Genomic DNA, 27,208 nt, shown 5'->3' on the forward strand with positions numbered 1-27,208 from the left:
CGATACCGATAGGGGGCCCATTATATCGTGCATCCCTAGCTAAAAGCATATATTAAAAAATATATATTGACCTAATTTATCTTGATAAAAAAATATATTGGCTTAAGTATTATAAATGCAATCTAAATTCCTTGTCATAAAGTTTTAAAAAATAGTAATGGGATTAACTTTAGGTTTCTAACAGATGGGAAAGTCAGATCTTAATTGGTACCTTACTCAACAGACTGTACAGCCTTTTCTATTGGGGCTGCAATTATGCAGCTGTGATTATTATGGGATCTTTAGGCACATATTTCCCACAATTGTCATGTTCTTTGCGAACATAATAGTGAGAATGCCTTGAGCTTCAGCTTCCTAGTGACTAAACTCTGCATCAGAAGTGGCTTTAAAGACCACTAATAACGTTCCATCTGGCTGATATACTACAGAACGTGAATGCATCCAACTGCACTATTATATACAACTGCATATTGCATTACATTATTGCATTTCTCCTGCAAAAGAGGAAGTTCTCATGTTAAAAGTTTATTTAATTTGTTTAAATGTAAAAAAACAAAAGTGGATTTTATTTTGTTGGTTGAGTTATACACTTCATCATAATGTAAAGATGGGTAAAAAGCCCCAGTTAGAGGATCTCATTGATTGTAAACTGAAAAGTCTGTTGAAAAACTTGATTAATTAAATTGATATTGGTAATTAATATAACACACTTTAACCACGGGATAATGTTGTAATGTTTTTTTTTTTTTTTGATATTGCATTCTTTGTTGTGTTCCTAATTTATATGGATTAAAAAACATTAAATCTTCCTTGACTTAATCTCCAGCTCTCAATTGACAATAAACACAGCTATCGTTTACATGCATAGATTTTATATGCAACATTCTTTCACCAAATTCCATAGAAATGTAAGTATTTTTTCAAGATGGTGGAATTTTATTTTTTTATTTTTTTGTCAAGTAGAAACTGTAAGCTTCATTTTAATACATTTTTGTTTTTTCTGCAGATAATATCTCCAACCACCTTGTTTTTGGCTGCAAAAGTTGAAGAGCAACCCCGGAAGCTTGAGCATGTAATCAAAGTAGCACATGCTTGCTTAAATCCACAGGAACCTCCTCTAGACACGAAAAGTAACGTAAGTGTTGGTATTTAGTGTTACCGTAAGGTTGAATTTGTTTGACTCCTGCTGTCTTTCTCTGTGGTCTTGCTTTCATCTGTTATATAAAAGAAAGCGACACTTTCTGCCGCCCTTTTGATGGGTCTTATTTTTCTTGCCCTGGCTTGCAGTGGACATGTACCAAACACCACTCACTTTATGACTAAATGGAGCCGTAGAGCTGTTTGGCCGTTTTTAAATTACTTGTTAGGGGAATAAATTAATAGACTCATTACAATTGTGTTGTAATGACTGTCTATCAAACTTCAGGCATACCTCCAGCAAGCTCAAGAGCTGGTGATACTTGAATCCATTGTGCTGCAGACCCTGGGTAAGTAATGGTGACTGGAGTGGATGATTTGAGATCTTTTTCTGTAACAATGATGAACTTTGGTAAAGGTAACAAGTAAGGGTCTAAATTGTGAATTTTTCAGTGTGTCAAACATTTGACTGAAACGAAATGTTATATCATCTACTCTGTGGTAGCTCTTTCAATAGTCATATTTAATAGCATTGTGTAAAGGTGATATGTCATTTTCTGGAAGCCAACTTTAGTAAAAATAATTGAGGCTGCAAAGAAATTGCACTAAATGGTCCTGAGTATGTGGAAGTTTTTCAGCTATATCTGCTAAAACATTTAGTCATCCAATGCGAATTGTTTAGGCGCTTACAACTTTTTATTAGTGGAAACATTTCACACTATTTTTAAAACCTAAGATGACCTTAGATTGCTGCTCATGAAACAGACTTTCATATCTTCCCCTACCATTAAATGACATGTCACCTCCCAGCTGTGTATGTGTTGATCTCACCTGTTATGTATTTTGTTCCAGGCTTTGAAATTACTATTGATCACCCACACACTGATGTGGTGAAATGTACCCAGCTAGTGCGAGGTAGAGGCTTCCTTCTTTGTTTTTGTTTGTCCCACCTCAGATGTGGGTGGGGTTGAGGGTGATATTCCCACTGATTTAATGGTTAAATGACTGCATTGGTTTTAAGCACCTGAGTTTGTTGTCTGATAAATTTACCTTACTAAGTTTTCCAGTGCCGTTTGGGCCGAGGCTTAGACTGAAGTGCTTTTAAAACGCTAGAAGTTTGTTCAGTTTCTTCATTTTATCTTAAATCAGGATGAATAAAAAGGGAGTTTATTGAGATTTATAACTTTTTTTAAAAAACAGTGCTTAAGTGATATGAAAGTAAATGACATTCTACACAGTAATTATTTAGCCAAGATTAATTAAACCAGAAAACTAGAAGCTTAGTCAAAAACTAAGTACATCCTAAGATTACTTTGAGCTTCACCAACTATCCTTAACTGGTATAAAAGTGCGGACAATTTATGTCTGAATTTCTCACATGTGTGGGGGGAAAAAATGACGAAGCCTCACAGCATGTCATGTTTCTTTACCATTATGCTCAGCATTTAGTAACTATCAAATCTCTTTTCACAATTTTATTACATTTATTATTCAGTCTTAGTAACATCAAATCTTAAGCTATTTTTGTTTTTACCTGTTTTTTTACTTCCACAATCTTCCCCACTTTATAGTTATCCTTTATTAGATGGAAATGTATTCAGTTGAAGAAAAAAAAAACATGATTGTGCTTTTTACGTGTACATAAGAAATCGGAGTAAAACTGTCAATTGGACCAAAAAAATAGCCCGTTTAGGTGTAAATATATCATGTTGATGTTTCTCATTCAGAAAAGCTTGATCCAGTCAGACATTTACATGCATTGCTGGTCGAATTCTTAATCCACATAAGTCACCCTTCTCAGTCTGACCACAGGTAGTCTGATTGGTATTTTCCAACCCATTTTAGATCACAAAATTATAATCCAATTGCCCTTTATTTCAATTACAATGATACAGTCCGCGTATGTTCACAGCAGGGGTATAGACTTAGCTAAGATGATGCATTGCTTTGGCTTAAAAAGAAATTGTTAGATTTTCTATACTTAATGACTTTGGCCATATTTATTATATACATTTACAGTCTGGATCTTGGCTCAATATGTGCACTGGAAATTGCAATAATAGTAAACAAAGTTTAATCTGTTTTGTCTGCAAAGATTTTTTTTAACTTTTATTATCTGTCTGTTTCCTTTTTGTCTCCCCTCTACAGCAAGCAAGGATCTGGCACAGACTTCCTATTTCATGGCTACCAACAGGTTGTTATCCTGCCCCTCCTTTGTTGCACTTTGACTGCACACCATAGCTTCCTGTAATGCAGGGTACCCTTTCAGTGTCCAACGGGCCCTACATGCACTGGTGGTTATTGGGACGCTTGCCTCCCTCCCCCTCAGCTCCCCTCCCTTTCCCAGAGGTAGCGGGACATGGTGGCTTGTAGCGTTACCGGCCCCAGTCGCAGTGCGGTGTATTGTACAAGGGACCACTTGTTGGCACAGATGGGTTGAATGCAAAATGTGAAGTATAGTGGTGCGCTTGAAAACCACGTGTTTTGTTCGGTTGCGAAAAAGTGCATAATTCTAAGCGAAAGACACTGGTAGCCTGAATATCAGCTAAAGATTTCACAGATGTAAACATTTCTCGTAGAGGTTCTTCCGGTAAGTACTGCAGATAACTTTTTTAAGTTTTCCTTTTCTTGTTTTGTTGTCGCATTATTTCCCAAATATACTGTAAAGCTTTTACTGTGCCACTAAACACATTTTTTCCCTAGCTTTACAATGTTTAATATTACATACTTCAATTCAAAGAAAACAAAAAATACTAACTCATTAAGGACCCAAAAATGGGGCATTTATCCCTAGCAGGGGCTGTTAAACTTTAAAACTCCACGCTGTGCCAAGTCAAGCAGAGATAACATGCACCTTTACTCAATTCAAAGGCTATGTCATGATTGTGAATTGCATGTTTTGTATGGGTATGATTTCAATTTGTACATTAATGATTAAGCTAATAATTTAGCTATCAGTATTTAAAAAAAAAAAAAAAACAGCCTTTTTACAGTTGAACTGCCTAGGACTGTGTAAGTATTAATAGTTACACAGTTTGGCTGAATTTATATAAAAGCTACAACAGATGCAGCCTTCAGTGCAAGTTTAACATATGACCATCACTACAGATTAGTTGAATAAAAACTCTTTTACTAAAGTATCCAAATACAGATATACTAAGCTAATATTTGGTGTCCAAAATCCAATCTCCGTCTTTGTAAAACCCACTTCCTGCCAGTTGAGTTAAAAAACAACTACGTTTTTTCTTTTTTCATTTTTAATTAAAGCAGAATTTCTTGATGAAATAATAATGACATCCTTTTTTCAAATTGAAATGTTAATAGTGAGCAATTATTTATTATTTGCAAAGTTAGAACTGTAAATTTACACTAATTTTTACTATTTTTCAAGGCGGCACTTTTAAAAAGATAAAATTGTCCAATGAGCTGTTTCCAAACTAAATTTGTTTTTGTTTTACACTTGTGTAATCAAAATAACAAATAAAATCTGTCTAAAGTCTAAAGGCTTATTTTTCTCAAATGATCCACAAATTGTTGAAATCTACACAGTAAATTTGTACACATTTGAAGCATGCATATTTATACAGATATTCCCCAACTTAAAAAAAAAAAAAAAAGCATCCCAGCTCTTCTCCTTTACTGCTTTGTCAGATTACAACTCCCTAACCTTTTCTTGCTCACTTCAAGATGCAGAAATCATCTTAACATATTTTAATTCCCCAACAAGATCATTTTAAAGCAAAAGAAAAAATTAAATCCTATATGTTTAAGTCCAGTATTGAAGTATTAGTTTGTTTAAAAAAATTTTTTTGTATAAGCTTTATTTAATTTCTTTAAAAAAAAAAAAAAACCTTTACACTTTTTGTTCTCTTTATCGGGTTCATTTCGAAATACTAAGGTGTGCAGTTATAGTCTATTGACTTAAATAAATCCAAAATTTAATACTGGCTAATAAGAGGATTAAACAGGTGAAGCGTAATGCAGACAAATTTGAGGAATTTCTTTAGTGATACCCGGTTTTCAAAATGCTGCTTTGGTTATATTTAGCTTAAATAATAAGTGTTCTTGGTTATATAAGAAGCTTTGCATCACTTTTTGATAAATCATTAAAGTACTCATAGCATTATAAACTAGTGGTACAGCATGGCAATTGCACCCCTGTTACAGGTAAAACCAAGAGTTGCTGTTTTCTTTGGTTTAGTGAGCAAAAAGATGCGCTAAGAGGACTCCAAAAGCATTTGCATTATTTTATAGTTTAATAACAATAACTGGGTCCTTAAAGGGTTGGATTAAAGTAGGGGGTAGTAAGGCACTTGTACGTTACCATTATTAAAAACAGAGTTTTTTCTCTGTAAAAGCTGTTTAGCATGTAAAAGCACAAATCAAAAGCCTTAGAAAGACATTGACAGGAAAACCAAACTGAGAGTTAATCCTCATGTACAAGATTTTCAGCCACACTGGTACAGGGATGTGGACATTTTCATGAAGACATTCTGTTTTTATCAAATTATTTTCGAATGTACTTCTTTATCCCCTACTTTAAAGTTCATAAAGTTGAAAATGAGGGTAGAATCAGGGCTGGATGTTTGAGTTAGCCTCAGTAATGTTTCTGTCTGTGTTGTTTTTATAAGTAAATTTTTGGCCTACTTGCTTAAAGCATGTTTAAAAGTCTTATCTGACTGTGAATTTGTTATTTGAGCTAATATTGTTAGTAATCTTTGTTACAGCTGTCTGCTTTGTTGACAGTTTGTGTTGTGATATACAGAGTCTGAACTTCTGTATTTGATTCGCCAACTTCAGTCAATTATTTTTCCAAAACTGATAGAGTAGAATCACTGGAAGAAGTAGAAATCTAGATAAGTAATTTTTTCTTCAAATAAGTGCATTTGTTCTTTAATTAAGGTGGTAAAAGAGACATTTTTCCAATGGAACAAGACACATTAAACTTAAAATAAGAAAACACAACTGCATTGTCTTATTTCAAGTTCATATTATCTAATTATCTTATTTTAAGAGTAAAAAATACTCATTCCATTGGCAAACTATCTCAGTCACTTACTCAAATTAAGGGGAAATACACTTAATTAATTTTTTTTTTTTTAACTTATTTCTATATAGTTTTTCCTGTGTACAGAGGATTTCTTTTTTTTTTTTCTGTGGGTATGACAAGTACCTAAAGTCTGTCTACAGGAGACTGGATACATAGGTGATTTTCTTAAAAAAAACAAAACAAAAAAAACAGGTTAATTTATTTATCTTGTTTCTGCCAAGTTGAAGTCAGAGGGTTTAGAGGAGAGTCTTTTGCACCACAGATTTTTTTTACTACAACAACTCAAAAATAGTACCACGTTGGCCCATTCGGCACAGGTGGTTGATATATGTAAACACTCCTTACCTTTTTCTTAAGGAAAAGATTGTTATAATCTAAGATGAGAGAACATTGTTAAACACATCTAATGATTGTGTTTTAATTCCCTTTCTTTGATTTCATTTTACTTTAATGGGAAATGGAAATCATGCTGTTACCCAAACTCAAAGGCAGACTTTGTTGTAGCCCTTTGTTATACTTTACAAAACTTTGAAAGGGTTTTCAAAGAGAGACCCAGATCCTGTTCTTCCTGCTGAGAATATAAACTTAAGAAAGTGGTGTAAATAGATTTCTATTATTTTTGCCCTTTTCAATCAGAGTTTTTCTAGATCTGGATTTGATTAGGGTTATAAAATTTTCGATTAATTAAATTAAAGGTCATAGTAGGTTGTGACATGCAGCATTGTGCTCCCCACTGCAGTGGGGCTAACATTTTCTCGCACACAGACCAAAGAGCGAAGGAGTGGCGGATGACAAAAAGTTAGCAATAAACAAATATTTTGTTTTGCAAACGAACCAAATGTTTATTTTTGTAATGCCGTAACATCAAAATGAGGTTTTTTAGGTTTACACTGTTGCATAGGAGAAGGGTATCTTTTGGGGGGGATTGATTGTTTTCTATGTGCAATAAACAAAGTTTCTCAGCAAAAAGAACAGAATATGGGTTGTTTCTTTAAAGACGCGCTCTTTGTTTGAGGACTCTGTCTTTGAATTGGGAGCAAAACACTTGTTTAAGTGTGACTAGCTTATGTTTTTCCTAGCATTACTCATTTTAATTTATTGGTAAAAATCTGCATCAACGGCGTGTGATGGTGGACTAAACTAGCGCTATTCTTAAATTGCAATCGGGGTCTAAACAAAATCCCTCTAAGGGCTTCAAATGGTCGCATTTCTGACCCCTCTGACTTATTCAACAAAGGACGTCTGTGGCTACAATGAAATCTGACGGCAAATATGGCAGTTTTGAAAATTTGAGAAAACACTATTATACTCTTCATTTTTTCAGGTTGTTTCTGCTTTGGCTCAACATGTTCCGTTTGTTGTGACTTGGCTATTAACTGTCTCTAATAAGCTGTAATTTTTAATGTCAATATATGAATGAAATAACTATTATGAACGCTATTTATTCATGGTTAGGTTATTTATAGCATACTTGGATTCAGTTCTTTGTTTTGTTTTTCTACATGTGGATAGAAGCCTAAACAAGTACATTGTTGTTTTTTGAATGTTGTACTTGGTTAGAAGTTCTTGTAGTTACATTTTAAAACAAATTTATCACATCAAATCACAGATTTGTCAGTAACTTTTTGCAAACATGACCTCCGAACCTGCAGTATATTAAATTTGTCTGCTCCTTTTGGTGTGCTTCTTTTTTTCTCCACATGTCGGATGGATTCTGACCTCCTTCGACCATTCTTCAGTTTGCACCTCACCACCTTCTGCCTCCAGTACAAGCCCACAGTGATCGCCTGTGTGTGCATACATCTGGCCTGCAAGTGGTCCAACTGGGAGATCCCGGTTTCCACTGACGGGAAACATTGGTGGCAGTATGTTGACAACACGGTGACTCTGGAGCTGCTTGATGGTGAAGTCATTATTTTACCTACATCTAAGATTCATTGTCTTTAATTAGGCAAATTTAGGTCGAATGTTTTATGGTGTTTATTTACTTGCAGAGCTGACCCATGAGTTTCTGCAGATTCTGGAGAAAACTCCAAGCAGGCTAAAGAGAATCCGAAACTGGAGGGTAAGCTCATTTTAGTACTAGAGTTTTGAGATAACAACTGCAGTTTATATCATTGATATTTATAATTGGAATAAATTAACACAAAGCACATCGGTATAGAAATTCAAGCTATTATTTTTTTTCTTTATATTGTAATAATTTTGAAAAGTTTATTTTCAAAATTTTCTTCCTTTTGGTTTTGCTTCACTTTGCTTTGGACTAAATGATTAAATCATCATGAAATAAACACAATGTGCAAAAACTAGATTTGCTAATAGTAATGTGATGTTAGCCGTCTATCTGAAAGCAGTACCTTTACAGCTGTGCAAATGATTTTCTTTTAGGCAACACAAGCTGCCAAAAAGCCTAAAACTGAAAACACGGCGTCAGGAGATACCACATATGCTGGACCATCGTTGCTTCATGACCACAGTGACGCAGCGCTTCATGGAGTTTCCTCTTCCAACCCAAGTTTTTCCAAAGCATGTGCTGCGTTTTCTGTACCCATGACCGGACATTCCAGAGGAATCCCCTTATCTCTGGACAACATGGCTGCAACGTTTAATCCAGCTAGCCATGGTGAATGGCCTCAGGTTAACCAGAGCCATACAGGGTACCCCTCCACTTGTGTCAAACAGGAACCGCTCAGCCTCCCTATCCATGAATCCATGCTGTCATTGCAGACTTCTTCCTCCTCTCTGCTCCAGCAACCACTGCCTTACAAGACTGAAAAAATAGATTTAAACCTTGTTAAACAGGAGAAAGTAAGTAGTGGCAGTGGAGCAGGCAAACAACACCCAGCACCTCAGTCTTACCCCATTTCCACTCAGCCTCCTCCTGTTCAGAAGCTTTCTCTAGATAAATACAGAGAGAAACATTCTGTGGAGTACACTGTCCAGAAACGTAGACAGGAACACCATGGAGGAGTAATGGACTGTGATGTAAAAGGAGATCAGGCCTCTTCTAGCTATGCACCAGCCAACATTTCCCAGATAGAGCATAGGAAACATGCTCAGGCCCACCAAGCCTCTAACAGCAGCACTACAGCCTCCCAATCGAAAATGAAAATCCCTCCTGCCTCAGCTTCAGGACAAGACCGACGCCATCATGGAGACAAATGGGACAAAGGCACACTTAAGGTTCGCCTGCCCGTCCCCGGGTCCAGCGGCAGCTCTCAGCCAGAGAAAAGCGGACATCAGAGCAAGGACGAGTTTAAGATGAAGATCAAAGTCTCATCATCAGAGCGGCACAGCTCGTCAGATGAAGGCATTTCTGCCAACAACAGCAAGAGCAAACATTCCAGCCCCCTGGTGAGCAAAGAAAAGCACCGCGGCACAGAACACCACCTCCATCGCTCCCACAAGCACAGTGGCAACGGGCGAGGGGGTTTAGAGGGTGCAGCCTTGATGCGTGTTCCTCCAGGGCTGGTCGCTATGGAAGGAATGCCACTCGGCCATCCCGCATCTGCCTCTTTGTCATCTTCATCGCGAAAGAGGGTCTATCCTGAGGTCGGCCACAACCACCACCCCTCATCCTCGAGCTCCAAAGTGAGCAAAATCTCCAAGAGTGGCACTAGTGCTACAGGTACTCCTCTTTTTTCATCCCCCTTTCCTCCTCCTCCTCTTCACTCCTCTCCTGTACTGCAGTGTGTCTCATCTGGCTCGCAGCTCTGTGGCTAACCCCTCCCTCCTTCCTCCTCCTCCTCTTCCTCCTTATTCTTGTCTCCTCCCCTCCTGTCATACCCAGGTGGGCTGCGGACCTCTGAGCAGTTCCTTCGTCCTGGCGAATCGCCACACGAAGTGGGAGAGCAGAGACACTGAGTCCGCCGCCCTTCAGCCATGGCCTGCACATGGAAATGGCATCAAACTACCGACCACTGAGACTTTCAAGAATATGCTGACCTCTTTGTCAAGTGCCCTAAGAAATAATGCTTGTGAATATGAACCCTTTACTAAGGCAGAAAACATTTCTGCTAATAAGTGTTGGACTTGTCTGTTTCTCACACGTCAGGGCTGCGTTGTTCAGTCCCATCTTTGTTAGTGTCCAATTGCTGCTCGGTCATCACTTTCTCAAATGCATCGAAGAATGAAAGGGGAAGTCTGAGTTGGGGAAAGGTTGAGTGATGCTCCCATCTCCACTTTGTAAGTCCTCCATATGGAAAGATGAGTATTACAGTTTTTATAAAAGCATGGAAGGTGCACTTTCTTTTTCATCTTTTTTTGTTTTGTTTAGTAATTTAAGTAAATGCCTGATTATATGGAAGAAATTGATGGCCAGCTGGAGATGAGTTAAGTTTATGTTTGCTAGAATTCCACTCAATTGTTTAATGGATGCAGTTTTTTTTAGGTGTAAAGTCTCATCTCCAAAACTACTTTCTGGTCCTGATTTCTTTATATGCTTAAACTGCATTTGATTTGCATGTTTCAATCATCAAAGGGAAAAGAGAGAAGAGTGCTTAGTTGCTGTTTACAAAAAAAGAAAAAAATGTAAATATGTTTCTTTTGTATGTTTAAAGAAAAAGCTATACCATGACTACTCAGGTTTGGAGCTGCTTGTAATTTTAACAAGATGAGTATAAAAGGTTTATTTCCCTGATCAGTGGGTTTTAGGGCATAGTCGGCTGATTGTTTGCATCATTCAAGGAATCTTAAGCTTCCTCTAGACGGTGATGAACATCTGATTCCCACTGCAGCATCTACAGAAATCTTTTGTTTTTTTGTACCAAAAACCATGACTTCCAAGCAGACCTTCAGCTTGATGCCAAAGGTTCTGCCTTACTAAAAGGGATATGAATAATAAACTACTACAGTTTACATCAATAGGATCAAGTATTACATAAAGTTACAAGCCCATTTAATCTCATCTTTAGGTCATATTCCATATTAGATTCATTAAAATATTGAACTTCTTTTGTGTCATTCTTCTGCAGCTAAGGTCAGAGCAAATATTGTCTCCCATTTATGCACATGGAATTAGCTTTACCATAAAACAATACATTTCTCTATGAAGCCTGTACCTGTTTTTTTTATCCCCTATGTATTGTAGAACACCATAAAAACCGAATGAAACCAAGATAAGGGGTTTATATAATGGAAGGATTTACCATGGACCATTCCAAATGTTTTGGGAAAGAAAGGGCCACTCATCTATATTTTAATGTAATGAATAAACTTCATTGCCACCACCATGACACTGTGCAGCATCTTATTAAGTTTATGCCTGTTGCATGAAGTAAAGTTTGAACGGTACATGGTTTAAAATCAGAAAAGGCTTTATTGCCAAGTACTTTTTCACAAATTAAAGGTATTGCACTTAAGGACACGGCTCTAGAATAAACGTAACAGAAAAAGTGGCAACTATTAGAAATGCCTTTACCTCATTTATCAAGGTGACATGAAGAATTGCAGAATTATTTTAAATATTTAGCATAAAGAAAATTATGCAAACTCTTGAGTAAACCCAAAATGTGAGTTTTGGGTTTGAAACCCGTAATAACAGACCAAGAGCTTGAAATGCATCTTTCATCACTGCCTGTAGAAGTATTACGATTCTAGACATAAATGTGTAATATAATCGAGTGGATGAACATCTTCCAGATGCTCAAACTTCCCTTGAGCTTTAGGTAGTGATGATTGTAGGACATTCTCCTTCATTGTTTAATAAAAGGCAGATTTAATCGCTCTATCAGTTGCATTTCATGCAGGTCATGAGGCAGCTAAGCTACCTGCAGAACATCACCATTTTTGTTAGTGTTAATTTTTTGTGGTGGAACACATCTGGTGAAAAACTTGCGCCTTATTCCTGACATAGTGTGAATAATGGCTTTTTAATCCTATCAGTTTTATTTTCTTATTTTATTTAAAATATAAGATTGTTTTACTGATCAGGCATCCATCCAGATTATATTTAAGATTTCCTGACTGAGATGGAGAGGCAAGTTATAATGACCTCTGCTGTAAGAATAACAGGTTATATTTGTTCTATTTTTATTGATCTGAAATGTACGTTGAGAAAAAACAATACAGTAACTAGGGCCAACTGCTCTCATATCAATTTACCATTAAGGAGACCACATAAAAAGCTTATCAAAAGTAAAGTTTATATTAAAATGACCATAAAAAGTTTAGTACCAGTTGCTCTTAATTGATTTGACAAGTTTAAAATATGCACAGTACATTTATTCGATATAAGGACTATTGATAAAATTGCGGTATTCTGTATCAATTCAGTTTAACAGGCTTGCAGATTATCTAATTTCATTTTCTATAGTTTAATCTCTATCTAAAAAAAGATAGAAACCAAATGCTTTAGTATTGAGATATTTAATACTCCATGCCTTTAGAGGGAAAGACTGCTGCTTTTACAGGTTTTAGTCCTAAACGACCAAATTGAAGGGGAACTGTTTGGATAAGAGACCAGTTAATAGCTGCCATTGTAATTAACACTCACATAAAACTCATCCGTTGAAGGTTATTGCATTTTTATAATTGATTAATAGTAGTTTACTTATTAATTTTGGCAAAAAAGACCTTAAGTTGAGACAATATTCCATGTGGTATGTACCTTTATGTCAAAACAATTTATGTGACCCTTGAATAGCAATGATTTGTAATGTCTATATATGAAAATTCTGTCTAATCTATTATGTTGAAACATTTTGCAGCATTGATTGGTTATCTGCTTTAACATATATCACAAACAGAGCAAACAACTTACAGAATTGAGTAAACTATACCTTTTATATTTATAAAGTTGGCACCTAATATTTGTTAACAAAAGTAAAGCTTATGGTTGTTATAAATTGTACATTATACATTTTACAATGTTTTCCACAAGGGTTTGAATAATTTTGTTTACAGTATTAACACGGTTACCAAAATATCCTTTTTTTGTTGGTTTGAGGTCAGTGCAGTTGTGGAGCTTTCCCCTCAAATGCAAAGCTACATTTTTTTAACCACAATTAGAACAATAATATAATGTCTAGATTTAAGAACACCAGTTATTCTACATTAAATACAAAAATTTGGACCACAGCAACTTTGGATACAAGCAGCTCAAATCAGTTTTCTCTGCAAGGCAGCCTGGAAATGTGAGGAGATCAGGGGATAAGCATCTCCATCTGCGAGGGGCTTGGAGTAGAGCTGCTTCTTCTCCACATCAAGAGGGGTCAGCTGGTCATTGTTTTCTTCTTGACACCTCCCTTATGAGGGGCTGAAAGCACGTCCCACTGGGAGAAGCCCTGGGATCCAGAGCAGGCATTATGCCTCTTGGATTGTCTTAGAATCCAATGGAGTTCTGCTGGAGGAGGGTTCCTTGGAGTTAGGATTTGGGACATCTCTGCTGAAAACACACCCATGACACGGATCCTGATAAGGCGGAACACGATGACCATGAGAACAGTTGTTTTTTTGTGTCTCACAGTATTTTATATTAGTCTGCCTTTTAGGAATGAAGGAATGCCTCAGCAGCTGGGCAGCTGATGGCCGTAGGCTCTGGTCTCTAGATTAAAAAAGAAAATATGATAGGAGGATCCTTATTTTGACAGTTTGCCAAATACAGAAAGGAAATCCTCCATATAAAGTGACAACATACCTTGTCAGGCAGATTTGAACAAAGTCCTTTGCATTCTCTGAGAAGCCGTCTGGCAGTGATGGCATTAAGCCTCTTCTGGCCCCGATGTAGAACAAGGCAGCCATTTTATCCATGTGTGCGAGTGGTGGTTTACCTGTGGCCATTTCAAACACTGTGCAACCAACACTCCAAATATCTGACTTCCTGCCATATCCTGACTCATTGATAACCTGACAAACAGAAAAAAAAAATCAGAATTATAGGAGGGTGACAACATGCTTGCAAATAACATAAATAGGTACATATTCATTTTGTGCAAAATGACCTTTGGAAGTGCAAAAATTTAAACCTCAGACTTTCTTAGCAGATCTTTAAATTTCAATCTGCATTCAGGTTGAATTTACATGATGAAATGCACAAACTAAATTCTATAGATTATACTGTGATATGGAACAATCTTAATAAAAAATTTTATTAAAAAAAACTAAGTGAGAAGACAGTTCTCATCAACTTGTTTATACTCCTTTTTAATAAGGGCAGTGAATTGCTAGATTAAAAAAAAATCAGATCTGTTGAGTACAATGCTTGACACTGTTGTATTTTGTTTGGCACTACTTTGTAAAGCGGAAGGCTACGTGTTTATAAGAGCAATAAAGGCAGAGCCTCCTTGTTCTCTGTGTTCAACAAGAGCAGGGTAATGTGGCTCCCGGTTAACTTGATAATAATGTCTCCTATTTATCTCATAAGTGAGTTAACATTTATGCAAAGATGCATTCACAAGGTGCAGATGATGGTGAAGTGTCCAGAGGCTCCAATGGAAATAGTAAGAGATCTGCTGCAGAAGAACCAACATGATCACTTAAAATATTTAAGTTAAGTCCAAACAAAAAAGTAGTATTTGAAACAGGTGGAGACATGCAGATTGGTGTAACCTCATTTGCTGAATTTCTTAGGTCTTGGGTAAGGCCAGACTAAAGTATGAGTGAGGATGCTCCTGGGAACAATTCAAATCACCTAAAATCACACCCTTCTACAGGCGAAAAACTGACATCTACTTGCTCCTTTGGGAATGAAACATTTGCTTTATTTAAAGAGTCCCAGTGACATTTTTTTCCCAAGTTAAAAATAAAGAATGCATGCTTTAAATAAAACATAATAAGGAAATATGAGAAGTAGCTTGAAATCTGAACTAATAGCTCATGCCAGCAGATGAGCTCTAAAGGCTGGTTCCCTAAAAAAGAGCCGCCATCACTATTAAGTCCAGTCTACTCAAAGTTACTGTCAGTTGAGTTGTGGAATCGTTACAACTTTTGCAAAATGACATTTTTAAGGCAGTGAGCTTGCATACATTTTGTAAGCAAATTCAATCAAACGCGTATTACAATGTATATATGCAAAAAGAATCGCTCACCTCTGGTGCCATCCAATAAGGCGTGCCATGGATGGACTTCAGCAGCTCCCCGCTGCTTGGGGCTGTCTGGTTTAAGCAGCTGAGGCGTCGTGCACAGCCAAAGTCTATGAGCTTGATGACACCAGTTGGCATCAGCATGACATTGTTTCCTTTTAAGTCCCGATGAATCACTCTGTTCTGATGAAGGAACGCCACGCCTTCAAGGATCTGATGGGTGTACAATGCCAACACTCTCTCTGGCAGAGGACCAAATCTAAGGGGGGAATAAAATGAAATCTTATTGATTTGGTAATTAAGCTTCTGGAATAAATTCACCTCAAAGTATTTGATCATTTTAACCTGTGAAGTACGCTAGCAATCGATCCGCCAGGGATGTACTCCATGAAGATGGAAACCACATGCTGGTAAAGGGATGTCCCCAGAAAGCCAACAATATTGCTGTGTCGAAGGGTTTTAAGTAACTCCACCTCCCCCTGAAGACGATTGTACTCCTTATTTGCAGCATTAGGGTCAGACAAATCCAGACAAACCTGCTTTACGGCGATCAGCTGGCCCTGACTGGTCAGACCACAGTAAACCTGAGAAAAGAACCATCTCAGTCAAAACCTGCTGCTGAAGTAAGATGAACTGAACAGTAAAGCTAGCTTCTGACCAGCTGGAATACTGACAGGAGTTTGTAATGTAAATACCTTTCAAGAAAGTCCCTATTTAATAATCAACATACATATTTACTAAGTAGGAATATTTTTGTAATACTCACTGTCCCATATGCTCCCTTCCCAAGTACTTCACCCTTAGCCCATGTTATGGTGTCGTTGGCAACCAGCTCTGAGCCGAGGTAAGAGTTACTGTCAGCTGAAGCAACCTGCAATGAAAACATTCAAATCATTTTTGGATGAAAATAATTTAAAACAAACAATAATACAACAGCAATCCCATATATAGGCGGTTAACTTAGCTTTAATCCTTTAAGAATGTGCAATACATGTCTATCTTTCTGTTCAAAACTTATTTCATTAGATGTTAGTTATTTAAAATAAATTTTAATAATTTTTAAACCTGTAATTAATCAAATAAATTAGAAAGCAAAAATGTTAAAAAAAAAAAATTAGGACACCCTCATGATATGCAGTCTGTGTTTATTGTGGTCCCTCTCTATCTTCTTTGGATCAACTTTCTTCTAGGAAAAACATATAAAATTGAGACTAATGGAGAGATGTGTGAAGATAGCCACGTTGGATGCTTTTTATAGACTGGGCCTTATAGTGCAATATACAAAATTCAACCTTTCTGTGCTGAGTTTGCATCCTTTCCAAACAAATACTTTGGTGTCCTCTGGTTAGTTTCACAGTCCAGACCTTTGCAGACTTTCTATTAAAGTTAGAATCAATCAATTGAGTGAAATATGTACAGTTTACTTAAACACAAGCAGATTTTTTATGCCTCGTTTCTCTTATGACTTTTTTCTCACAACAAAAAAATTATGCATCTCTGATTAGTATACTTACAGTATTGAGCACCACAGTTAAAAGGTGGCACCCCTAACGTGAAAATGACCATGTGTGTAGGATGTGAATTAAGTAAAATATTTGATCATTTTAGGCTAAAATTGTTACCTCAGGGAATGTCTTTTGTCCCGATAAAAGCTCTTCTTCCACATGGAAAACGGATTTTCCCGGTTCTGAGTTTTCGTGAGCCGTAGGAACATCCCTCTCATCCAAAGAGATCAGCTCCTCTGCCAGACATTGCAGCAGGTCATCAGTCAGTGGACCCTCCCCAACCTCTTCCAGAAATTTCTTATAAACCGGTGACATGAGGGTGTGGCAGCTACTGCCTGAAGATGTTGAAGGGTCCATCTTTGCCTGCTGAGGGCTCAGAGATCGATTCAACTCTGGATCTTGTTTAGCTAAGTTTGCCATTGATGTCACTGAGGAAGTTGTGTGGTTTTCCATGAGTCTGGAATCAACACCATAAAGGGGAGTTGGTGGTCCAGTAGGATTCTTGTTGCCTGGTGACAATGTTTCAGATCCATCTTTAGAAAGAGTTTCTACTATGGTTGATAAAATGGGGTTTTCAGATTCACCCATGAACGGTTTATGAGAAAACTCTTGAGGAGTTGCTTTCTCAACTTTAGGGTTACTTTGTGCTCTGCAGCTGTCATTGGTGGAACGAGGTGTCATTTGAGCAGATCTCGGTTTTGCTCTGATCTTAATCAAAGCAGCTGTGCTCTCCACCGAGTTTGTCTTGGGCTTTTTCTGTGTCGGTTTGTGTTTGGCTTTGTGGCTTTGTTTTGTGTTTCTACTTGGCATGGACTGTAGTTGTCTCTCTTTAAGTTTTTCACAAGAGCTGGAGACTCGAAGATTTTCAAAAAATGGCCCAGCAAACATCTCATACATGGCTGGTCCTTCCTCGCCGCTCTGTATTTGCTGAAACATGTCTCTGTAAGTAATGAGGTCCACAGCAGATTTAGATCTTGTGTTTTCTCCACCCAAGCATGGTTTCTTGAACTGCTGTGTCTTTTTTAGTTCTCTAACTGATGTCTGCTGATGTGTTTTGTAGTTGTGTGGAAAATCACCAACATTATGAAGGGTTTGTGTACCAGAATTAAGACAAGCAGCATTATCCACTTTAAAATTTAACTTAGCTTTGGCCAAGGGGGGTTCTCTGCTAATGTCAGGGATTTTCTTGCTTTTGACTTTAACTTCTGTGGAGAGTGGAGAGTATTTTTGGGTCACTATGGAGGGGTTTCCACCAGACATACTTGGATCTTTGTAGGGGGAATGAATATTAGAATTATTTGCCTTTAGGTGACAGTTCATCCTCGTTTTACTCTCCTTATTCCGGGCTTTGAACATCATCTCATATTCCTTTGGATCCACAGGAAAGAAGCCGGTTTTCTCCACAGCAGTTGCTGCACTGCAAGCTCTTCTTTTTGCTGCCTTTGCTTCCTGATCAAATAAATCATTTCTCATTGGCTCGTTGTGATCTGATTTTATCTGTTCATTTCCATTATTTTCTTCAGAACAGCCACGTGGGTCATGTTGAAGATCTCTTTCATTGTATGTAATTTCTTTGCTTACCGCTGTCTTGTATTCAGCCATGCAGCTCATATCCCTTTTGTCTTCAGTAAGAAAAGATCCTTCAGATTGTTTATTACACTCAAATTCTCCCAGACTTAAAGTTTCTTCTTTCTTAGAATTAAGTGCCTCCTTTGGATGGTTTGTTGTGTTTGCTTCACTCTCAGCGTTTTCTATTCTTACATGTTTAGTACTATGGAGGTAATCTCTTTCTCCATCATGTTGTGATCTGTTAACCATTGAACATATTCTTCCTTTAATGTTAGGATGGAACATTGTATTCCCAGACAATTCTGCCTCTGATAGATTTCTACCGTCTGATTGCTGCAACTCTTCGTCTTTAACAAACTTCAGATTTTCTTCCCTGTTAGCTGTTTCTTCTTGGATTTGTCCATCATTATCCTCATTTTCCAAGTTGATTGAACTCTGGCTGCTGCTACTGCTGGATCCACTTTCCTCACTGCCAGCGTTAGAAAGACCATTCCACACACTGCACAAGGACAGCCCCCCTTTTCTAAGCTTTCTTTTGGTGCGAAGTGGGCTCCGGTTGATGGGCTTCAGGGGAACATGAGGTTTCAGTGATGGCAGAGCGTTGGGATCTCTTGGGCGGCCGTCTAGCGGCACCAAAAGCTTGGGTGTGCGAGAGTATAAAGCTGGCACAGAACCCTAGGAATACAGACAATAGTTCAGTGGTGTGAACAAGCTGCATAAATCTTGAATACATCATTACTTGATATTGCCTTTTCATTTACAAGTTTTAGAAACAATCGAATCATTGATAGAATAGAGAATTCAGTGAAGAAAAAGGAGCAAAAGAACAGCAAAAAAAACCATTAAAAAAATAGAAACACATCAATACATCCACCAACTATCTTATTAAATCTACCTGTTTAATGGTAAGCTAACATACATAGCAATAAAGACAATGATATAAAAGCAAATCAATGCATTTCAACATCTAGACAACTTACAAATTTTTCAGCTGAGCATCCGTATTGTGAAAAAAGGGGTTTAATTGACTGTAAATTTTAAACTACTGGTTGGTACCAGAGTGACTCCTCCGTGCCTGTTACAAATGGCTGAGTACTGGGATTTGCATGCACAAACAGCTTTACAGTGTGCAGAAAATGTTCCATAGAAAAGAAAGTATCCAGTAAGTGCAGCTATGTGCACAGAAATCAACTGGTGGCCTAGAAAACAGGAGTACTATGAGGATATGGTGCAATAGTTTTAAATCATTGATTTACAGCTGACAGTTCAGTAGCCACTGCAGTATGCTTTCATGTTATTATGAACCAAAGTCAGTCATAAATGTTTGAACTTTTAGTTAAATCTATATAAAGAATTAATTGAGTTATGATGCAAACTTGGTCCAAGCAGACACTAGCAAGGTCTTTCTGTTAAGGCTGGTGGTTAGTGTATAAACAATAATACACTTTGCTCCTACCATGACACCAATTTGTTAAATTTAAAAAAAGAAAAATTTTTTGGAGTAATTTAAACAGTATTGAAACTCACCTTTTGATCATTTAAAGTATTTTGAGAGCTCAGTCCTGTAACCATAAGGAAATTAGTTTTAATAACAACCTATTATCTGAGCTCTATATTCATAAGCTCTGTTCATACATACGGGTCTGAATGTGAACTCTGGCTTGCATCATGGTGGGGCACAGAAGTGGTTCCATGATGCTGGGGGCTGATTGGCTTAGCTGGCTTGACTCTGACACATGAAGCAGGCTGTGGGAAGGTGGGGAGGCTTCAACCACACTTCTTGTTCTCTGCCTGTCAGGAACATAGAGACACTTCATTTCAAAGTTTGTTACAGATGCTTCTTTGAATTTCAGTTACAATCTAACTTCCATTTATCAATCCTGCATGAGAACATTCTGCAGTAGAACAATACAGCTATATATGCTTAGTAAGTTTGACTAGTAACTGTTGTTGGATTAGGTGTATATATATATTTGTAATATTTTAGTTATGTAAGAGTGTTGATGTGACACATTACTTCCTGCTTTAAATTGTCAACATTTATGCGTATATGGACCTTTGTCTCGGTGGTACAGGCTGACATGGGGTCCTGCTACTCAGAAAGCCAGATGACAGAAAGGTTTCTGTATGATCACACTGTCTGTTGGTGTTGGACAGGCTGGGTAGGCACAAACCTCTGGAAATACAATGAGAGAAAGGAGTCAGGAAAGACAGTAAAGTGGGTTTCATACAGGATCAGAGCTACCATGCTTGTGGTACATCTGTAGCTACAAAACATAGTGATAATAACAATATGATATTGTTACACATTTAAACATTGTAAAGGATGCAAGAATAAACTATGATTATTTTTGTTCCTATAGTAGAGCTGAAACCATTGCAATCTGCTTGTGTTGATAATAAAACAGACCCTCAACACGACAATTAGCAAATCCCACCAACTTGAAGCTACATAGCTAGATGTGATTCCTAGAGGGGATTTGAACACAGTCCAGCATAAATTAGCAGAACTAACAGAACCCATCTGGAACACAGAATTCTGACCCAGCAACGAACAACTGTTTTAATGAAAGCAATGGCTTAAACACTGCTAGAATATGTCTGTAAATAGGTTGATTTTGTCAAGGGGACTGATCCAAGGTCTTTAACGGACAGAATCCAAACAGCAGTCTGAAAATAGGAACAGGCAGAAATAGACCGGACAAGGGGCAACCCAAACTCAGGAGTCCAGAGACAGAAACAGGTCCGGATCAGGTAATCAAAACGCAACAGGGTACGCTAGATACTTCTTATACACGGCTCGAATAATCTGGCACTGATGGCTGGAAAAAAGGCAGCTTATAAAGGAGCTGCAACAGGTGGATCAGATAAGAGCAAATGAAAAACTGAGCTAAGCAGGTGGAAGAAAGGAACTAATAATCCAGTCATTAGTGCCAAGATTATGACAGACGATGACTTGGATTTGGACCCATAAGATTAGGAAATATTAAGCTCATATGTAAATGCCTTATCTTTTGTTTTGTTTTTGGAAACAAAGGTATTTAATTGTATTATACTCAACAAGAAAATAATATTTATTCAGAAACTGTGGTTTTAACACAATATTTTTCTGTGACAGGTACAACACCCTTTTACAAAGAAGCTAGTCTTACCCCATTTATGTATAATAATTTCAGAGAGATGCATTTAGCATCCATTCTGTGACATTTGTATAAAGAAAGTGAGGCAGCATTTGCAGCTCATCTCAAACTCCTTCACAGAATATAAATCAAATGAAGATCTGTTGTGCATTGGTCCCTTTCGTTTTGGCAGGTCTATTTCTGTTTAATTAAAAAAAAAACTTTAGGTAACCTGATTATATATTTCTTAATCCCTATCTTTTACACAGTGCATTTCACAATGGATTATGTGATGGGGAACTACATAGATCCTGCTGCAACAAAGCATCCCTTAACCATGGCACTTCTGCCACCATGCATTTCTTTTAGCATCAGGGTCTGGTTTCAGGATAAACGTGATAATATGGTCAGTTCTAATAATTTTTTATTTAATTTAATTTACTTATTTCTTCTCTGACAGTATTCTACTTATGGTAGATCTACTCTTTAAACCCTGTTAAAAGAATTATTGGTCATTCAAATGTTTCTTAGCATGTCAGACAATAATTTCAACCTAAAGATGTTGTTTGATATCACTTCAAGATTTTGAAAAGCAGAAACCTCCTTTAAAAGCTGAGTAACAATCCTCTAACTGTGTGCACCTGTGTGTGATTTTAGCCATTTTAAGCACCATTTTAAACACTACAAATAGCAGTAGCCTGTGGTTTTCTGACTTATAACTAAAAAAGATCAACTTTGGATTCAATGATTTACAGATTGAATTTCATACGTAATGTTATATATCCGTTCCACACTGTTATTCTGCTGTAATCAGTTCATCTCTCTTCATTCAGTAATCATCCTCCAAAACTGATTACTCCTTGTTTTTCTGAGCTCATTATCAGTCTTCTTCTCTTCTTTTCTGTTTCTGCTCCATATTCTGACTGAAACAGCCCTTTGCTCTAATTACATGTCAGAAAACAATATTCACAAACAATATATATTGAAGAGTGAAATGATAATTATAGATGCGTTTCTATCCTTGAATGGAGCCAAACTTGTAGAATCTCACCCTATTCCTGGAAGGCAGCTGATTCTATGAAATCAGAGCAGCTCAAAGAGCTTTATTCTCTTCTCAGAACTTGGACCTGATTCAGATGTGAGTGCTGCTCATAACAGACAATGAGCTGATTCACCAAAGTTCTCCAGCCCTGTCTGTGTGTACCCAACCTGTTTGGGTAGAACAGATTGTCCTCTGGACACAGCGACAGGTGCCCGCGCACAGGTCTGCAAATGTAACAGGATAGGCCTCCTTTATAGTGCTGGTGTCAAAGCAAGAGATATATATGCTAACAAACCTTGGAAATAAGGAGGGTGTGTTTGCTGTACACATACAATGTTCTAGTGCTAAAACTCCTTTTATTCTGATAGACATGTGAAAAAAGAAATTTTCATGCCCACCTGTTTCCCCTCCTCACATCCTGATTGGCTCGCCCGATGTGTTTCAGAGTTTCCATGGTGTTTTGAGAACAGGTGGGAATCCCCTTGTGAGCTGCGGACACACAAGCACTCACTCATCAGCCCTACTTAAGGTCTGGTCACTCATTTCCTCCAGTAGAATTAAGTACATAAACTAATAAACACATTTAAGGTACAACACTGATGCACAGAGGTAAGGAAACAATGACTGAATTAGCAATAAAAAGGAGAAATGTGGTTCCAAACCCCAGTATTGTGAAAAAATATCTTGAGTATTTTAGGTTAAACCATGTTTTTAGTATTAGAAAGAGCATCAAATGTAAACTTGAATTTATTTTTAATTAAATATTCATATTTTAAAAACAGTTTAACACATATTAATACTTTCTTTAAGAGAACAGCTTCATTTACCTGTTTCAAGCTCCGTGGATCCGTCAGCTTTGATGTCCAGATTTATAATTTTCCCCATTTCTCTGTGAAACCCTAACAGTAACGCGGTTTTATTCCTTTTACATTATCGTTTGCTTAAGCCGTTATCAGCCTCACTGCGGAGGATGCAGAGGTGAAAGATGTTCAGGAAGGTTTCTCAGAGGAGAGCTTTGTATTGTGGGGAAGACCCCTCCCATCCTGGACAGCCTCCCTCTCCTTGGTCTCCCTAGGATCCCCTCCCCTTTGTGCAGGTGATCTGATCTCGAGGCCCATTTGGGATGCTGATCATTTTGTTCCTCTCCCAGAGCACTGTACCTGCTTGTTTCTAAGCCTATTTCCTAAAGCAGGCTTAATTTAACGGTGCTGCTGCAAAAATACTTGTTTTTATCCGTTTTGTCTGGTAAACAACCTGTGTTTATTGAGGTCTATGTTCTAAATAATTTTTCTGCTGAAAATTTAATGACTAATTATTTTCAGCTTTTGTCAGTGGCCATCAGATTATGGGTACAAAGGTTTCTAATGTCTTTTGAAGAAAAACAGGACAACAGTACCACAATAAAAGATTGAATTCATGTCTTTGTACCAGAGTTACCAACATTTATGAGTATTTTTCAATTTAACCTTAAATTGCTAACAATGATTCCCACTTTTCACTCTAAAACATTTTTAGATCTTCAGTCAGGTTGTGTTAGACGTTTACCTTTTAAAGCATTTAATCCTTTTTTTTTCTTGAGTTATGTTTTGTTCTGAAATCATAACAACCCTTTTATTTTCTAGGATCAAGAACATTAACTGATTTTACAACATGTTAATGTTTTTTTGTTTAGTTTTCTTTAAACAAATCCTTACCTTGGCTGAAATCTTTTTTATTAAACTGAGGAGAACTTCCTGGTGTCTGTAGAAATGTCTAAAAAAAAAAAAAAATCAAAGATCTCGTTATTTTATAAATTAATTTTCCAGTAAATTTAATCTCATTCTTAATGATATGTTAAAAAGAAATCTTGCATCTCTTGGATATTGCTAAAACACAATACAGGCACCAAATGAAATTCTTACACTGAAAACTTTAACATGATTTTTAGAAGAAATTTTTGAAAATATAAATAATAAAATCACATACCTGTACTACTTTGTAGGTAAAAATAAACAATCATCATTGTACATTAAGGCAAGGCAAGTTTATTTGCATAGCAAAATTCAGTACACGCAGAATTCATAGTGTTTTATATGAATTTGAAAATGAAATAGAAGAAAAATAAAAGCAGAATAAAAGCAAAGAAAGATAATAAATTGACTAATGAATGAATGAATGACTAAAATACGAAAACAAAAAACAGTTAGTGAATAAATGCCCCACAGAGCCCAGTAAAAAACAGGCATTGATATATTTATTTCTGTATTTTCCTCCTCTTCTGATCACCTATTTGACTGTCCCTGCTGATACTGCCACCACCATGTTTCACAGTTCAATGTTAATGCTGGTCCATCGCATACAATCCAAATAAGATTTAATTTATTTTTTAACCTAACATAATGTCCAGAAATTCAAGCTTTTAAGTTGTTAACAATAGTACGTTATCAAGAGCAATTACTTTTTTCAGTCTGCACTAGGGTTGTCAAAAGTATCGATACTCAAAAAAGTATAGATACTGAAACATTGTATCCGGATACAATACTCATTTTCAAAAGTATCGATACAGCCATCTAAAGTGCAGAATAGTGGAAAATGCACTTTCTGAACACTGTGTGATTGAATAATTCTGTGCATTTTTCAATTTCAGACTTTTTTTGTAACGGGTGCAGCTGCTGAGAATTATTTTTATTTAACTGGTTTGGCTAGCGTCATTATTATGTGTGCAAAGCATAGCCAAGGAAGGAACACTTAATTTTAATTTTGTAAGTTTTTTTATCAAGCTTGCTTAATATTGTGCACAGCGTACAACCTCAAAATATTATTCTTATTGGTTTTTTTATTTCTTTCTTGTATTTTTTTAGTAATGAAAATATTTCTGTTGAATTTTAGTCTTTGTTTTTATTCTTGTGGTATCGAAAATGGTATCGAGTATCGAATATTTTCCTTAGTATCGGTATCGAGTTGAAAAGTTTAGTATCGTGACAACCCTAGTCTGCACCCTGGTTTTATTTCAAATTTTTTGTTTTAGTGAGTACTAGGGCTGTAACTAACGGTTGGTTTGCAAACTGATTAATCTGTTGATTATTTTATCGATTAGTCGATTAATAATCAGATAACAAAAGGTTCCCTAAAGAAGAATTTTTATTAAATGAAACCGGGTGAAACTAAAACTTTTCCATTTCAGGAGTTTTGGAAAGAGCATATTGACAGATGAATACGTTTTTAAATGCTAAATGTTTTGTCATCTAAAACATTTTAGATTCTTCAGTTAGAATTTATCGATTACTAAATTAGTTACGATTTTTTTCAATAATCCATTAATCAGAAGTAATCCGATTCATTGCTTCAGCCCTAGGGAATACAGATATGATCATTTGCTATCCTTTTTCAGCTTTGTCATTTCATTTTTTTGCATCAAAACTGAACCTGTTTGCTCTAGGATGTACATAAATGGTAAAATGTCCCCATTAACCAGCTGCTCTGTCTTTCTACTGACCATCTGCTGGCTCATCTCTTTCTATATGAGGCTACACTGATCCCCCACAGCCTTTTACCGGACATGCTCATGTTCTGTATTTTTGCTCATTCTCTTTCTTCTCCTGTGTTTATTCATTAGGGATACCTGAGACCTGCAGCCACACCCAAACAGTTGTGGAAAATTAGCTTTTTCCAGCAGTCAAGTTTCTTTTTACTCAGGATTTTCTTTAGATTTGAATTTCAGGGTATTTCCAGTGAAAATGCCAAATGTATAGACAAGATATGTTTTTTTCCTTGTTGTATTTAAACAGCTCTGTTTGTTTTTCTTACCTTGATATGGCTTTGAGAGTGGTCACTGTGTTGAGAGCTTCTAGTTTGATGATCCATCTGCTCTGGGTCTGAATATGCATGGTGAGCATCTTGGAAACTATATTTCTCAAATGTTGAAGAGGACTTGGGGTCAACTTCTGCAAGAATTAAAGGAATAAAAAAAGGAAAAAATAATTCTTTACTACTATTTGCCAACCAATCTGTTGAAGTTGATAAATAACAGAATGTGAGTCAGCCCTGACCTCTCAATATTCATTCAAGTTAAATAATCTGGTAATTTGTGTCACAAGGTAAATGTTTTGCTAGATGAAAAGTAAAGAGTTAACTGCAGTAGCAGCTCCTTTATTAGCTTCATCTAGGAGAGAAACAAAACTAAGTAGATCAACTCTAAATCAGTTTTGAGTCTATAGCATTAGAAAAAAATAACCAGTACATTTTCTTCCTTTCTGTTCTATTTTTGATCTAATTCTGTTAGACATGCTGTAATTCAGTGCAAACTATAATCTAAGTGGTTTATAAGCATTTAAAAGTAGCTTTTAGGATCAGTCTGTGTTTGTGCATACCTGTGTGACTCAGAGCCTCGATCAGAACTGGAATGATCTCTTCCATCAGATGGCTGCTGAGGTTAGCGGCATAGTGGAGTGCAGAGCAACCGTTGTGGTCTCGAGCTCGTACTTCACTGTTTCAATTTTAAAGAAGTAGATGGAACAGCTTCATACAGTAACACTGACATGGTCCCTTAAGAAAACCAAAAATATGCAACATACTGTGTGCATATATAAATATATAGGGTCCAAAAAATGTGTTTTTATTTTATGGCTAGGTGATCAATAGTTCTTGAGGCTTGCTGAATTTTCTTTAGCGTTTTATGGGCTTTTAGTTTTTACATTTCTTGTTTAAAACCTGACCATAAAGTATTGCTTTTGCAAAAGACTTCTTCATCTGAAACAGTGTGAACCATCATGAAAGTCTGGTCCTGC

The 27,208-nt window shown here is 36.7% G+C and overlaps 2 protein-coding genes across 4 annotated transcripts in view; one reads left to right on the forward strand and one right to left on the reverse strand.

Moving 5' to 3' along the window:
- The window catches only part of ccnt2 (cyclin T2), a 16,781-nt gene extending 5,169 nt beyond the window's left edge, over nt 1-11,612 (forward strand). Inside the window, exons 2-10 of one of the 3 annotated variants that reach the window (XM_015389594.1) lie at nt 827-908; nt 1,007-1,135; nt 1,427-1,487; nt 1,990-2,052; nt 3,286-3,331; nt 7,927-8,090; nt 8,182-8,252; nt 8,576-9,815; nt 9,978-11,591. In XM_015389594.1, coding sequence (XP_015245080.1) covers nt 827-908; nt 1,007-1,135; nt 1,427-1,487; nt 1,990-2,052; nt 3,286-3,331; nt 7,927-8,090; nt 8,182-8,252; nt 8,576-9,815; nt 9,978-10,051 — 1,930 coding nt within the window. In that variant the 3' untranslated portion in view covers nt 10,052-11,591. Of the gene's footprint in view, nt 1-826; nt 909-1,006; nt 1,136-1,426; nt 1,488-1,989; nt 2,053-3,285; nt 3,728-7,926; nt 8,091-8,181; nt 8,253-8,575 lie in introns of those variants that run through there. The other 2 variants (XM_015389593.1, XR_001481655.1) reach the window with 2 other exon arrangements.
- Nucleotides 11,613-13,217: 1,605 nt separating this feature from the next.
- Nucleotides 13,218-27,208, reverse strand: part of map3k19 (mitogen-activated protein kinase kinase kinase 19) — a 17,932-nt gene continuing 3,941 nt past the window's right edge. Inside the window, exons 4-16 of the mRNA XM_015389572.1 lie at nt 26,792-26,907; nt 26,229-26,365; nt 24,137-24,194; nt 22,841-22,931; nt 20,338-20,457; nt 19,921-20,072; nt 19,809-19,843; nt 16,830-18,956; nt 15,974-16,078; nt 15,553-15,791; nt 15,214-15,466; nt 13,824-14,032; nt 13,218-13,730 (exon numbers count right to left, since the gene is read on the reverse strand). Of these exons, the coding sequence (XP_015245058.1) occupies nt 13,490-13,730; nt 13,824-14,032; nt 15,214-15,466; nt 15,553-15,791; nt 15,974-16,078; nt 16,830-18,956; nt 19,809-19,843; nt 19,921-20,072; nt 20,338-20,457; nt 22,841-22,931; nt 24,137-24,194; nt 26,229-26,365; nt 26,792-26,907 (3,883 nt within the window). The 3' untranslated portion in view covers nt 13,218-13,489. The remainder of the gene's footprint in view (nt 13,731-13,823; nt 14,033-15,213; nt 15,467-15,552; nt 15,792-15,973; nt 16,079-16,829; nt 18,957-19,808; nt 19,844-19,920; nt 20,073-20,337; nt 20,458-22,840; nt 22,932-24,136; nt 24,195-26,228; nt 26,366-26,791; nt 26,908-27,208) is intronic.

This window comes from Cyprinodon variegatus, unplaced genomic scaffold (genome assembly GCF_000732505.1).
Source record: "Cyprinodon variegatus isolate N-32 unplaced genomic scaffold, C_variegatus-1.0 Scaffold466, whole genome shotgun sequence".
NCBI lineage: Eukaryota > Metazoa > Chordata > Actinopteri > Cyprinodontiformes > Cyprinodontidae > Cyprinodon > Cyprinodon variegatus.